The 15123-nt window shown below is 50.1% G+C and overlaps 1 protein-coding gene across 4 annotated transcripts in view; it reads right to left on the reverse strand.

Moving 5' to 3' along the window:
- Nucleotides 1-1601: 1601 nt before the first annotated feature.
- The window catches only part of PIANP (PILR alpha associated neural protein), a 325782-nt gene continuing 312260 nt past the window's right edge, over nt 1602-15123 (reverse strand). For all 4 annotated transcript variants that reach the window (XM_069650667.1, XM_069650666.1, XM_069650668.1 and 1 more), the window contains one exon: nt 1602-4792. Coding sequence is in view for 1 of the 4 variants with exons in the window: in XM_069650668.1 (XP_069506769.1) it covers nt 4771-4792 (22 nt within the window). In the remaining 3 variants the exon portion in view is untranslated. The remainder of the gene's footprint in view (nt 4793-15123) is intronic.

Genomic DNA, 15123 nt, shown 5'->3' on the forward strand with positions numbered 1-15123 from the left:
TTCAGGCCTCTTATAAAAAAAAAAAAAAAAAGAGCAAGGGTTCCACAAGTCTAACACTTTCAGCAGTGACCCTAAATAAGAAAGAATAGGAATACCAAATAATTTGTCTTTCTGGAATTCCATACAATAATTGCTAGACTCATTAATGTCCTGGAGGATAGCTCAAGTGGCAACGTGTTCCCCTTGGAAACAAGGCAACACGAAGCAACACAGGTTCAATCCTTGGGGCCACCTTAGAAACCTCTGGGTATTTAAGTGCATTATAAATACGCAACTAAGACCAAGAAAAACTATTATGCAACTAAAAAACAAAAAAAGTATTCCAGTGCCTCCTTTGTGACCGCTTTAAAAATGTAAATAAATAATCAAAATTAATGGTTTATTTCAGGCACACTTGTCACTGATGTAGTCTGCTCTTAAATACCGCAAATCAGCCTTTCATCCTTCTGAGGTCAATAAATGAGTACACACAACTTGTATTCTATATAAAGTGCTTAAGCGTAAGTGGTGTATAATAAAACATCATTATCATTTGGCCATGGACGTCTCCTTGCATTCACAGTAATTTGGTAATATGGGCCTATATACACTGATCTCAACGATATATATGGTGATCCATTCTTGTATGAAATGCATATCACATTATAGTGATATCGTAGCCATATTTGTGTACTGTACTTAGGAACAATGTTATGTGATACCACTTCCTGTTTTGCCATGGGGTGAAAGGTCAAGTTCCATCACTTCCTGTGATAGCCCTTCGACACGGGGTCAAATGACATCACTTCCTGTGATGTCTTCAGTGGTCAAGGGTCGTATGATGTCACTTCCGCTACCCCAGGCATTTTGGTGAAATGACGTCCCTGGGCACTTGGACTTACCATGAGCAGAGGAAAGGGCTGGATGCATCTGCAACCTTGTGCTGCGTTTGTCCTGGGCACCCCAGACACGCTAGGCCCCCGATAATCCTTTTGCTCTCGAGTCCCTGAATTGTGGGCTGCCTTTGGGAAACCTGGGTAGTATTCACAGGCCTGAGCACATGTGCCGCACGTTGAAAGAATATTAAACCCTTAAGTGCCACGCTACTATGCAAGCCTCTGCAAAAAGGACGAGCATGCTCCTCCTTGCACACTAGTTGTGAAATGTGCATAATGAAAAGTAGGGGTTGCCGCCAGCCCAGATGTCAGCAGCACTGGCCCTTGTCCAAGGGCTGCACTCGGATTCCCGGATTCCTCCCCCATCGTCCATTGTTGATGTGCTCCTGTAGACTGGAGGCCGAGAGGGAATCCCGGGGAAATGGCTGGTGAGCGACCCATCACGTGCAGGGTTTTGTTTGGGTGCTTGGCTCATTTTGAGATGCAGTCTGATCGGTGACGTGACCTTACCAAGACACTGAGTGGCCACAGCCTGTACAGAAATAGGCCACTCCGCCGTCCTAGTTTATCTGGGACAGGCAGTTTTGCATTTGCCGTCTGAAATTCAGAATTAAAAGTCTCAGAATATAAAATAAACTTTTAGGGGGCAGATTCTCAAAACCTTTCTTGGTGCAAGTGAGGAGATGTGGTGTGAAAGGAACAGAGAACGTGAGAGTGACACTGGCGCCAACCATCAACAACCTCCGATTTTATTTTCCACGTTCATTTTTTTAATTACCTCAGACTGTATAAATGTTGCATCTCACAGTTCACAAGATGTTAAATACTTCATTTCACATTTATGGCGAATTCTACAAAAATATATCAGAGCCCATGATGCTACAGACAGAGAGAAAAAAACGAGTGCGCAGGGGTGTTGAGGAGAGGAAGGGAGGGGCAGGGACAGATGGGGAGAGAGGGAGAAAGAGGCGGGTAGGGGAGTGAAGGAAGGGTAGGGGAGGGGTCAAGAAAGAAGGAGAGTGGGATAGGGAGAAAAGAAGAGGGAGAAGTCAGAGAAAGAAGGGAATGAAAGAAAGGAGAGAGGGTGGCAGAGAGAGGACAAGGAAGAAGGCAGAGATTACCAATGATGTACTGGAGAGGGAGGCGAGAGGAGGGAGTGTGAGGTAAGGGAACGGAGAGGGCAAGCAAAAGAGGAGGATAGCAGCAATAATGCACCGAAAGGGAGCAAAGAGTAGGGAGTGTGAGGTAAGGGCTAGGGAGAGGGCAATCAAAAGAGAAGGATAGCAGTAATAATGCACTGAGAGGGAGCAAAGAGTAGGGAGTGTGAGGTAAGGGCTAGGGAGAGGGCAAGCAAAAGAGGAGGATAGCAGCAATAATGCACCGAAAGGGAGCAAAGAGTAGGGAGTGTGAGGTAAGGGCTAGGGAGAGGGCAATCAAAAGAGGAGGATAGCAGCAATAATGCACCGAGAGGGAGCAAAGAGTAGGAAGTGTGAGGTAAGGGCTAGGGAGAGGGCAATCAAAAGAGGAGGATAGCAGCAATAATGCACCGAAAGGGAGCAAAGAGTAGGGAGTTTGAGGTAAGGGCAGGGAGAGGGCAAGCAAAAGAGGAGGATAGCAGCAATAATGCACTGAAAGGGAGCAAAGAGTAGGGAGTGTGAGGTAAGGGCTAGGGAGAGGGCAATCAAAAGAGAAGGATAGCAGCAATAATGCACTGAGAGGGAGCAAAGAGTAGGGAGTGTGAGTTAAGGGCTAGGGAGAGGGCAATCAAAAGAGAAGGATAGCAGCAATAATGCACTGAGGGGGAGCAAAGAGTAGGGAGTGTGAGTTAAAGGCTAGGGAGAGGGCAAGTAAAAGAGGAGGATAGCAGCAATAATGCACCGAAAGGGAGCAAAGAGTAGGAAGTGTGAGGTAAGGGCTAGAGAGAGGGCAATCAAAAGAGGAGGATAGCAGCAATAATGCACTGAGAGGGAGCAAAGAGTAGGGAGTGTGAGGTAAGAGCTAGGGAGAGGGCAAGCAAAAGAGGAGGATTGCAGCAATAATGCACCGAAAGGGAGCAAAGAGTAGGGAGTGCGAGGTAAGGGCTAGGGAGAGGGCAAGCAAAAGAGGAGGATAGCAGCAATGACATGCTGGAGTGGGAGGCGAGCGTAGGGAGTTTGAGGAAGGTGCTAGGGAGAGGCAGGCGAGACTAGGGCGTGAGGAAAGAAGCTAGGGAGAGGCAGGCGAGAGTAGGGAGCGTGAGGAAGGAGCTAGGGAGAGGCAGGCGAGAGTAGGGAGCGTGAGGAAGGAGCTAGGGAGGGAGAGACAGGCAAGAGTAGGGAGCGTGAGGAAGGAGCTAGGGAGAGGCAGGCGAGAGTAGGGAGCGTGAGGAAGGAGCTAGGGAGAGGAAGGCGAGAGTAGGGAGCCTGAGGAAGGAGCCAGGGAGAGGCAGGCGTGAGTAGGGAGCGTGATGAAGGAGCCAGGGAGAGGCAGGCGAGAATAGTGCCAGACCAGTGGGAGTGAACGAGGGAGAGACAGAAGGGGAGCGTTAAGAAAGGAAGTAAAAGAGGGAACGGGCGGAGAGGGGAGAGTAGGGGAACACGAGGAAAGAAGGAGAAGGGGGTAGACAGTGAGGGGGCACAGAGAGAAGAGAGGGGCAGTGAGTAGACAAAGAGAGAAGTGCACCGGCTGCCCAGAGAAGACTGGGATGAATGGCAGTCATTTCCCGTGGCTGGCACCAGCGCCCGCCAGGCGTCCCTCATCCTGAAGCAGAATCCACGAGAACACACACAGGAGGGCACAGTGCCCACCCACAGCACAGCGTACAGCAGCTCACATAGGGAGGAGGCCTGGCAAATGGGCAGGAAGGTCTGCGGGCGAGAAAGAGGCGGACAAGAGGTAGGTTGGTGAAGTGATTAAGTAGAAAGTCAAGAGAGCAAAGTCGGAAGAAAGAGGGAGCGTGAGGAAGGAACTACTTATAAATAGATTCATGAGAGGTGTGGGGGAGAGAACATGAGGCAGGAAGACAGTGAACAAAGCGAAAAGTGAGTGGGATGGAAATAGGGGACGAGAGCCTGAGGCGGACAGAGGAAGAGAGGTCTCCAGCAAGGAGGGGAAGGGATGGCGCTGAAAGGAGAGGAAGGGAGGGAGTGGTGGAAGGGGGAGTGGAAGTGGGAGAGGAGATATGACGGCTGACCACATGCACCGAGGAGCCAGTCTACCTCAAAAGAAGACCCACCGCCCCACCGCTTACATGAAGACCCCAACCACAACCAAGACCATCAATGATGCTACCAACGCCATCATCCTATGAGAGTGAGGGGCAGAAGCCGGGGAGCCTCCCGCTACACCATTCTCAGACAAGGCCCAAACAGTTCATTTTCAGGCAGCAAACATCCCACGAACACACACGTCTGTCTCATCCACTCTGACCCCGAAGCGTGGACCAGGCCCGAGTCACCCAACGGGGAACTGGAGGAAAGCGATGCATCTGTTTCCTGTCCGCAGTGTGTGGCGGTAAATGGGCATCTGGGTAAGCAATGCGGGTGCTCCCAGAGTATTGCCACTGTCCAATATGACCCATACTCTAGACAACGTCATGCTTGTTGATGGCGTTGTGAAGCTTGGCAAGACTCCTTTTCCACAACAGTAGGACGCACCACACATTTAGTATTCAGTTTCTGCAATTGGTGCTGTGGACAACAGCTTGCCGCCCGAACAGGAATCACAGGCCCAGCTCTTGTCCACCACGTATGCACGCTAGGTTGAAGCCTCAAAGGCGGCCATCTTGAGACAATGCTCAGCGTGTTCCTGCATCCTTGTTGGCGAGTTGGGCATTGGTGAGGCGTCTAGTGCACTGCCGTTTAGTCCATCGAGGGCAGATATGGCGTAAAACACGAGTCAGGATACACGACACCCATCACAGGTTCACAAGGGGGATCCTGAAAGAGAGAGCACAAGACAGAGATTGAGAGGAAATACATTCTCGCGAGAGGAGAGTAGGTGATCAGAGCGAAAACCCAGGCAAGATAACGAGAGAGATAGTCTGCTTGCCTTGGCTTCACAAGCTTCACGACCTTCATTCAGATCCATGGAGGAAGGCAACATGCAGTCTAACTAGGGAGCCCCCATTATCACTCTCACCAACAATGGAGTCAATGTGAGCCCCACCCCCCAGCTGCTTCCCACGACATACACAATCCGAGGGGTGACCATTCACTACACCACTCCCTGGATCCCACTGGCTGGCTACAATATGTGTCAGCCTTGCACAATTACACACATGGCAATGGGACGGGCATCAACAAAGGTGACACTACATTTCTTTCACTGGAGAATGCTGCGCGACTTACAACTGGACATGGGATATGGAATGCCTTGAAATCCCAAAATCCAATGCATGTGAAATTCACAAGTCATTAAATTTTGAGCCCCAGCAGAGCTTGAAATTCTTACACATGAATCACAGCTTCTTTCATAAAAATTGACCTGGGGGACTCCCAATTGCTCTACTTGACCAGTCGACCAATGCCCGCATTATGCTGCCGACTGTGGAGTGCCAGAGTGCATTCTTAAGGCTTAGGCTAAATATTGGTGTTTTTTTTCTATTCATTCGGAATATTTGCAAAAATGCAAAATTAGCAATAAAGCTTTATGGTGCCTAATCTTAATTTGACGTGGCATTTACCTGACGTGCAAATGGTGTGTTCAGGGCTACACAGTATTGTGAGTATCCATGCGCTGTGTGCGTCCTGCCCTGATGTATGATCTGCATAGTATTATGAGTATCTATGCGCTGTGTGCGTCCTGCGCTGATGTGTGATCTGCACAGTATTATGAGTATCCATGTGTTGTGTGCGTCCTAGATTATGAGTATCCATGTGTTGTGTGCGTCCTAGATTATGAGTATCCATGTGTTGTGTGCGTCCTGCCCTGATGTATGATCTGCACAGTATTGTGAGTATCCATGTGTTGTGTGCGTCCTGCCCTGATGTATGATCTGCACAGTATTATGAGTATCCATGCGTTGTGTGCGTCCTGCCCTGATGTATGATCTACAGAGTATTGTGAGTATCCATGCGCTGTGTGCGTCCTGCCCTGATGTATGATCTACACAGTATTATGAGTATCCATGCGTTGTGTGCGTCCTGCCCTGATGTATGATCTGCACAGTATTGTGAGTATCCATGTGTTGTGTGCGTCCTGCCCTGATGTATGATCTGCACAGTATTGTGAGTATCCATGCGCTATGTGTGTCCTGCCCTGATGTATGATCTGCACAGTATTATGAGTATCTATGCGCTGTGTGCGTCCTGTGCTGATGTGTGATCTGCACAGTATTATGAGTATCCATGCGTTGTGTGCGTCCTGCCCTGATGTATGATCTACAGAGTATTGTGAGTATCCATGCGCTGTGTGCGTCCTGCCCTGATGTATGATCTACACAGTATTATGAGTATCCATGCGTTGTGTGCGTCCTGCCCTGATGTATGATCTGCACAGTATTGTGAGTATCCATGCGCTGTGTGCGTCCTGCCCTGATGTATGATCTACACAGTATTATGAGTATCCATGCGTTGTGTGCGTCCTGCCCTGATGTATGATCTGCACAGTATTGTGAGTATCCATGTGTTGTGTGCGTCCTGCCCTGATGTATGATCTGCACAGTATTGTGAGTATCCATGCGCTATGTGCGTCCTGCCCTGATGTATGAACTGCACAGTATTATGAGTATCCATGCGTTGTGTGCGTCCTACCTGATGTATGATCTGCACAGTATTATGAGTATCCATGTGTTGTGTGCGTCCTAGATTATGAGTATCCATGTGTTGTGTGCGTCCTGCCCTGATGTATGATCTACACAGTATTGCAAGTATCCATGCGCTGTGTGCATTCTGCTCTGATGTATGATCTGCACGGTATTATGAGTATCCATGCACTGTGTGCGTCCTGCCCTGATGTATGATCTGCACAGTATTATGAGTATCCATGTGTTGTGTGCATCCTGCCCTGATGTATGATCTACAGAGTATTGTGAGTATCCATGCGCTGTGTGCGTCCTGCCCTGATGTATGATCTACACAGTATTGTGAGTATCCATGCGCTGTTTGCGTCCTGCCCTGATGTATGATCTACACAGTATTGTGAGTATCCATGCGCTGTGTGCGTCCTGCCTTGATGTATGATCTGCACAGTATTATGAATATCAATGCGCTGTGTGCGCCCTGCCCTGATTTACTGCCCTCCTACATTATCTACACAGGATTGGCAGAATTGGATAGAGATAGCAGGGGTGGCAGTGTGGTAGGATAGGATAGAGATAGCAGGGGAGGCGGGAGGATAGAATAGAGATAGCAGGGGAGGCGGCGTGGCAGGAATGGATAGAGATAGCAGGGGAGGCAGTGTGGCAGGATTGGATAGAGATAGCAGGGGAGGCGGGAGGATTGGATAGAGATAGCAGGGGAGGCGGTGTGGCAGGAGTGGATATAGATAGCAGGGGAGGCGGTGTGGCACGAGTGGATATAGATAGCAGGGGAGGCAGTGTGGCAGGATAGGATAGAGATAGCAGGGGAGGCGGTGTGGCAGAATTGGATAGAGATAGCAGGGGAGGCATTGTGGCAGCTTTGGATAGAGATAGCAGGGGAGGCGGTGTGGAAGGATTGGATAGAGATAGCAGGGGAGGCGGTGTGGAATGATTGGGTAGAGATAGCAGGGGAGGCCGTGTGGCAGGATTGAATAGAGATAGCAGGGGAGGCGGTGTGGAAGGATTGGATATAGATAGCAGGGGAGCCGGTGTGGCAGAATTGGATAGAGATAGCAGGGGAGGCATTGTGGCAGGATAGGATAGAGATAGCAGGGGAGGCGGTGTGGCAGGAGTGGATATATATAGCAGGGGAGCCGGTGTGGCAGAATTGGATAGAGATAGCAGGGGAGGCATTGTGGCAGGATTGGATAGAGATAGCAGCGGAGGTGGTGCAGGAGGATTGGATAGAGAAAGCAGGGGAGGTGGTGTGGCAGAATTGGATAGAGATAGCATGGGAGGCTGTGTGGCAGAATTGGATAGAGATAGCAGGGGAGGCAGTGTGGCAGGATTCGATAGAGATAGCAGGGGAGGCAGTGTGGCATGATCGTATAGAGATAGCATGGGAGGCGGTGTGGCAGAATTGGATAGAGATAGCGGAGGAGGCGGTGTGGCAGTTTTGAATAGAGATAGCAGGGGAGGCGGTGTGGAAGGATTGGATATAGATAGCAGGGGAGGCGGTGTGGCAGGATTGGATAGAGATAGCATGGGAGGTGGTGTGGCAGGATTGGATAGAGATAGCAGGGGAGGCGGTGTGGCAGAATTGGATAGAGATAGCAGGGGAGGCGGTGTGGCAGAATTGGATAGAGATAGCAGGTGAGGCGGAGTGGCAGCATTGGATAGAGATAGCAGGGGAGGCGGTGCAGGAGGACGGGATAGCGATTGCAGGGGAGGCGGTGTGGTAGGATTCGATAGAGATAGCAGGGAAGGCAGTGTGGCAGGATTGGATAGAGATAGCAGGGGAGGCGGTGTGGCAGGATTGGATACAGATAGCAGGGGAGGTGGTGCAGGAGGATTGGATATATAAAGCAGGGGAGGCGGTGTGGCAAAATTGGATAGATATAGCAGGGGAGGCGGTGAGGAAGGATTGGATAGAGATAGCAGAGGAGGCGGTTAGGAAGGATTGGATAGAGATAGCAGGGGAGGCGGTGTGGCAGGATTGGATAGAGATAGCAGGGGAGGCCGTGTGGCAGGATTCGATAGAGATAGCAGGGGAGGCAGTGTGGCAGAATTGGATAGAGATAGCAGGGGAGGCAGTGTGGCAGAATTGGTTAGAGATAGCAGGGGAGGCACTGTGGCAGAATTGGTTAGCGATAGCAGGTGAGGCGGAGTGGCAGCATTGGATAGAGATAGCAGGGGAGGCAGTGCAGGAGGACGGAATAGAGATAGCACGGGAGGCGGTGTGGTAGGATTCGATAGAGATAGCAGGGGAGGCAGTGTGGCAGGATTGGATAGAGATAGCAGGGGAGGTGGTGCAGGAGGATTGGATAGATAAAGCAGGAGAGGCGGTGTGGCAGGATTGGATAGAGATAGCAGGGGAGGCAGTGTGGCAGGATTGGATAGAGATAGCAGGGGAGGTGGTGTGGCAGGATTGGATAGAGAAAGCAGGGGAGGCGGTGTGGCAGGATTGGATAGATATCAGGAGGGGAGGCGGTGCAGAAGGATTGGGTAGAGGTAACAGGGGAGGTAGTGCAGGAGAATTGAATAGAGATAGCAGGGGAGGCGGTGTGGCAGGATTGGATAGAGATAGCAGGGGAGGTGGTGTGGCAGGATTGGATAGAGATAGCAGGGGAGGCGGTGTGGCAGGATTGGATAGAGATAGCAGGGGAGGTGGTGCAGAAGGATTGGGTAGAGGTAACAGGGGAGGTAGTGCAGGAGAATTGAATAGAGATAGCAGGGGAGGCGGTGTGGCAGGATTGGATACAGATAGCAGGGGAGGTGGTGCAGGAGGATTGGATAGATAAAGCAGGGGTGGCGGTGTGGCAAAATTGGATAGATATAGCAGGGGAGGAGGTGTGGAAGGATTGGATAGAGATAGAAGGGGAGGCGGTGAGGAAGGATTGGATAGAGATAGCAAGCGAGGCGGTGAGGAAGGATTGGATAGAGATAGCAGGTGAGGCGGAGTGGCATTGTGGCAGGATTGGATAGAGATAGCAGTGGAGGTGGTGCAGGAGGATTGGATAGAGAAAGCAGGGGAGGTGGTGTGGCAGAATTGGATAGAGATAGCATGGGAGGCTGTGTGGCAGAATTGGATAGAGATAGCAGGGGAGGCAGTGTGGCAGGATCGGATAGAGATAGCATGGGAGGCGGTGTGGCAGAATTGGATAGAGATAGCAGGTGAGGCGGAGTGGCAGAATTGTATAGAGATAGCAGGGGAGGCCATGTGGCAGCATTGGATAGAGATAGCAGGGGAGGCCGTGTGGCAGGATTGGATAGAGATAGTAGGGGAGGCGGTGCAGGAGGACTGGATCGAGATAGCAGGGGAGGCGGTGTGGCATGATTGAATAGAGATATCAAGGGAGGCGGTGTAGGTGGAATGGATAGAGATAGCAGGGGAGGCGGGGTGGCAGGATTGGATAGAGATAGCAGGGGAGGTGGTGGTAGCAGTACCTGGGCTCCTGACAAATGGCTGCCTCATGGTAGCAGTGCCTAGGATTCTGGGGATTCACCTGACATGGTAGCAGTACCTAGGCATCTGAGGATAAACCTGGCATACAGCAGTGGCACCTAGTCATCTGATGATGCACCTGACATCTGGTTGCCTTATGGTAGCAGTAAGTACCTAGACATCTGAGGACGCTCCTGACATATGGTAGCAGTACATAGGCATATGACCTAGGCATCCAAGAATGAACCTGATGTATGGTAGCCGTACCTAGGCATCGTGGGAACTGCCTGGCGTATGGCTACTTCGTGGCAGCAATACCTAGCCATCTGAGGATGCACCTGGCATATGGTAGCAGGACCTAGGCATCTGAGGGTGAACCTGACGTAAGGAAGCAGTAGCTAGGCATCTGAAGATGTACCTGAAATATGGTAGCAGTGCCTAGGCATCTGAGTATACACCTGACATATGGCTGCCTTATGGTAGCAGTACATAGGCATCTGGGAATGCACCTGACATATGGTAACAGTACCTAGGCATCTGAGGATGCACCTGGCATACAGCAGTAGTACCTAGGCATCTGAGGATGCACCTGACATCCAGTTGCCTTATGGTAGCAGTAAGTAACTAGACATCTGAGGATGCACCTGACATGTGGTAGCAGTACCTATGCACCTGACATATGGCTGCATTATGGTAGCAGTACCTAGGCATCTGAGGATGCACCTGACGTATGGTAGCAGTACATGACATATAGTAGCAGTACCTAGGCACTTGGCATATGGCTGCATTATGGTAGTAGTACCTGGACATCTGAGGATGCACCTGGCAAATGGTAGCAGTAACTGGAATCTCAGGATGAACCTAATGTATGGTAGCAGAACCTAGGCATCTGAAGATGTAGCTGACATATGGTAGCAGTGCCTAGGCAGCTGAGGATATACCTAACATATGGTAGCAGGACCTAGCCACCTGAGGATGCACCTGACATGTGGCATAAGTACCTAGGCATCTGAGGATGTACCTGGCATCTGGCTGTCTTATGGTACTAGTACCTAGGCATCTGAGGATGCACCTGGTGTATGGTAGCAGTACCTAGGCACCTGACATATGGCTGCCTTATGGTAGCAGTGCCTAGGCATCTGAGGATGCACCTGGCATATGGCAGTAGTATCTAGGCATCTGAGGATGCACCAGATGTCTGGTTGCCTTATGGTGGCAGTACCTAGGCATCTAAGCATGCATCTGGCATATGGCAGTAGTACCTAGGCATTTGAGGATGCACCTGGCATATGTCAGCAGTACCTAGCACCTGACATATGGCTGCCTTATGGTAGCAGTACCTAGGCATCTGAAGATGCACCTGACGTATGGTAGCAGTACCTGACATATGGTAGCAGTACCTAGGCACCTGACATATTGCTTCCTCATGGTAGCAGTACCTAGGCATCTGAGGATGCACCTGTCATATGATAGCGGTATATAGGCATCTGAGGATGGACCTGACGTATGGTAGCAGTATGTAAGACTCTGCGATTTCACCTGACATATGGTAGCAATACCTAGGCATCTGAGGAAGCTCCCGCCTTATGGTAGCAGTACCTGGGCAACTGACATATGGCTGCCTTATGGTAGCAGTGCCTAGGATTCTGGGGATGCACCTGACATATGATAACAGTACCTAGACACCTGATGTATGACTGCCTCATGGTAGCAGTGCCTAAGATTCTGGGTATTCACCTGACATATGGTAGCAATACCTAGGCAACTGAGGATGCATCTGCCATATAGGAATAGTACCTAGGCATCTGAGGATGCACCTGGCATACAGCAGTGGTACCTAGGCATCTGAGGATGCACCTGACATTCGGTTGCCTTATGGTAGCAGTAAGTACCTAGACATCTGAGTATACACCTGACATATGGCTGCCTTATGGTAGCAGTGCCTAGGATTCTGGGGATGCACCTGACATATGGTAACAGTACCTAGACACCTGATGTATGACTGCCTCATGGTAGCAGTGCCTAGGATTCTGGGTATTCACCTGACATATGGTAGCAGTACCTAGGCATCTGAGGATGCATCTGCCATACAGGAATAGTACCTAGGAATCTGAGGATGCACCTGGCATACAGCGGTGGTACCTAGGCATCTGAGGATGCACCTCACATTCGGTTGCCTTATGGTAGCAGTAAGTACCTAGACATCTGAGGATGCACCTGACATAGGGTAGCAGTACCTATGCACCTGACATATGGCTGCATTATGGTAGCAATACCTAGGCATCTGAGGATGCACCTGCTGTAAGGTAGCAGTACCTGACATATGGTAGCAGTACCTAGGCACCCGACATATGGCTGCATTATGGTAGTAGTACCTGGGCATCCGAATATGCACCTGGCAAATGGTAGCAGTACCAAGGAATCTGAGGTTTAACCTAATGTATGGTAGCAGTATCTAGGCATCTGAAGGTGTAGCTGACATATGGTAGCAGTGCTTAGCCAGCTGAGTATACACCTGACATATGGCTGCCTTATGGTAGCAGTACATAGGCATCTGAGGATGCACCTGACATATGGTAACAGTACCTCGACACCTGATGTATGGCTGCCTCATGGTAGCAGTACCTAGGATTCAGAGGATTCACCTGACATTTGGTAGCAGTACCTAGTCACCTGAGGATGCACCTGGCATGTGCCAGTAGTACCTAGGTATCTGAGAATGTACCTGCCATCTGGTTGCCTTATGGTTGCAGTACCTAGGCATCTGAGGGTGCACCTGACGTATGGTATCAGTAGCTGACACATGGTAGCAGGACCTAGACACCTGACATATTGCTTCCTCATGGTAGCAGTACCTAGGCATCTGAGGATGCACCTGGCCTGTGGTAGCGGTATCTAGGTATCTGAGGATGGACCTGACGTATGGTAGCAGTATGTAAGACTCTGCGATTTCACCTGACATATGGTAGCAGTACCTAGGCATCTGAGGATGCTCCCGCCTTATGGTAGCAGTACCTGGGCAACTGACATATGGCTACCTTATGGTAGCAGTGCCTAGGATTCTGGGGATGCACCTGACATATGGTAACAGTACCTAGACACCTGATGTATGACTGCCTCTTGGTAGCAGTGCCTAGGATTCTGGGTATTCACCTGACATATGGTAGCAGTACCTAGGCATCTGAGGATGCATCTGCCGTACAGGAATAGTACCTAGGCATCTGAGGATGCACCTGGCATACAGCAGTGGTACCTAGGCATCTGAGGATGCACCTCACATTCGGTTGCCTTATGGTAGCAGTAAGTACCTAGACATCTGAGGATGCACCTGACACAGGGTAGCAATACCTATGCACCTGACATATGGCTGCATTATGGTAGCAGTAACTAGGCATCTGAGGATGCACCTGACGTAAGGTAGCAGTACCTGACATATGGTAGCAGTACCTAGGCACCTGACATATGGCTGCATTATGGTAGTAGTACCTGGGCATCCGAGTATGCACCTGGCAAATGGTAGCAGTACCAAGGAATCTGAGGATGAACCTAATGTATGGTAGCAGTATCTAGGCATCTGAAGATGTAGCTGACATATGGTAGCAGTGCTTAGCCAGCTAAGCATACACCTGACATATGGCTGCCTTATGGTAGCAGTACATAGGCATCTGGGGATGCACCTGACATATGGTAACAGTACCTAGACACCTGATGTATGGCTGCCTCATGGTAGCAGTACCTAGGATTTGGAGGATTCACCTGACATATGGTAGCAGTACCTAGGCACCTGACATATGGTAACAGTACCTAGACACCTGATGTATGACTGCCTCATGGTAGCAGTACCTAGGATTTGGAGGATGCACCTGATGTATGGTAGCAGTACCTAGGCACCTGACATATGGCTGCCTTATGGTAGCAGTGCCTAGGCATCTGAGGATGCACCTGGCGTATGGTAGCAGTACCTGACACAGCTGCCTTATGGTAGCAGTACCTAGGCATCTGAGGATGCACCTGGCATATGGCAGTAGTACCTAGGTATCTGAGGATACACCAGATGTCTGGTTGCCTTATGGTGGCAGTACCTAGGCATCTAAGCATGCATCTGGCATATGGCAGTAGTACCTAGGCATTTGAGGATGCACCTGGCATATGTCAGCAGTACCTAGCACCTGACATATGGCTGCCTTATGGTAGCAGTACCTAGGCATCTGAGGATGCACCTGACATATGGTAGCAGTACCTGACATATGGTAGCAATACCTAGGCACCTGACATATTGCTTCCTCATGGTAGCAGTACCTAGGCATCTGAGGATGCACCTGGCATATGGTAGTGGTATCTAGGCATCTGAGGATGGACCTGACGTATGGTAGCAGTATGTAAGACTCTGCGATTTCACCTGGCATATGGTAACAGTACCTAGGCATCTGATGATGCCTCCGCCTTATGGTAGCAGTACCTGGGCAACTGACATATGACTGCCTTATGGTAGCAGTGCCTAGGATTCTGGGGATGCACCTGACATATGGTAACAGTACCTAGACACCTGATGTATGACTGCCTCATGGTAGCAGTGCCTAGGATTCTGGGTATTCACCTGACATATGGTAGCGGTACCTAGGCAACTGAGGATGCATCTGCCATACAGGAATAGTACCTAGGCATCTGAGGATGCACCTGGCATACAACAGTGGTACCTAGGCATCTGAGGATGCACCTGACATTCGGTTGCCTTATGGTAGCAGTAAGTACCTAGACATGTGAATATACACCTGACATATGGCTGCCTTATGGTAGCAGTGCCTAGGATTCTGGGGATGCACCTGACATATGGTAACAGTACCTAGAAACCCGATGTATGACTGCCTCATGGTAGCAGTGCCTAGGATTCTGGGTATTCACCTGACATATGGTAGCAGTACCTAGGCATCTGAGGATGCATCTGCCATACAGGAACAGTACCTAGGAATCTGAGGATGCACCTGGCATACAGCAGTGGTACCTAGGCATCTGAGGATGCACCTCACATTCGGTTGCCTTATGGTAGCAGTAAGTACCTAGACATCTGAGGATGCACCTGACAT

Source organism: Ambystoma mexicanum, chromosome 3p, assembly GCF_040938575.1.
Source record: "Ambystoma mexicanum isolate Mex_15411 chromosome 3p, UKY_AmexF1_1, whole genome shotgun sequence".
Taxonomy (NCBI): domain Eukaryota; kingdom Metazoa; phylum Chordata; class Amphibia; order Caudata; family Ambystomatidae; genus Ambystoma; species Ambystoma mexicanum.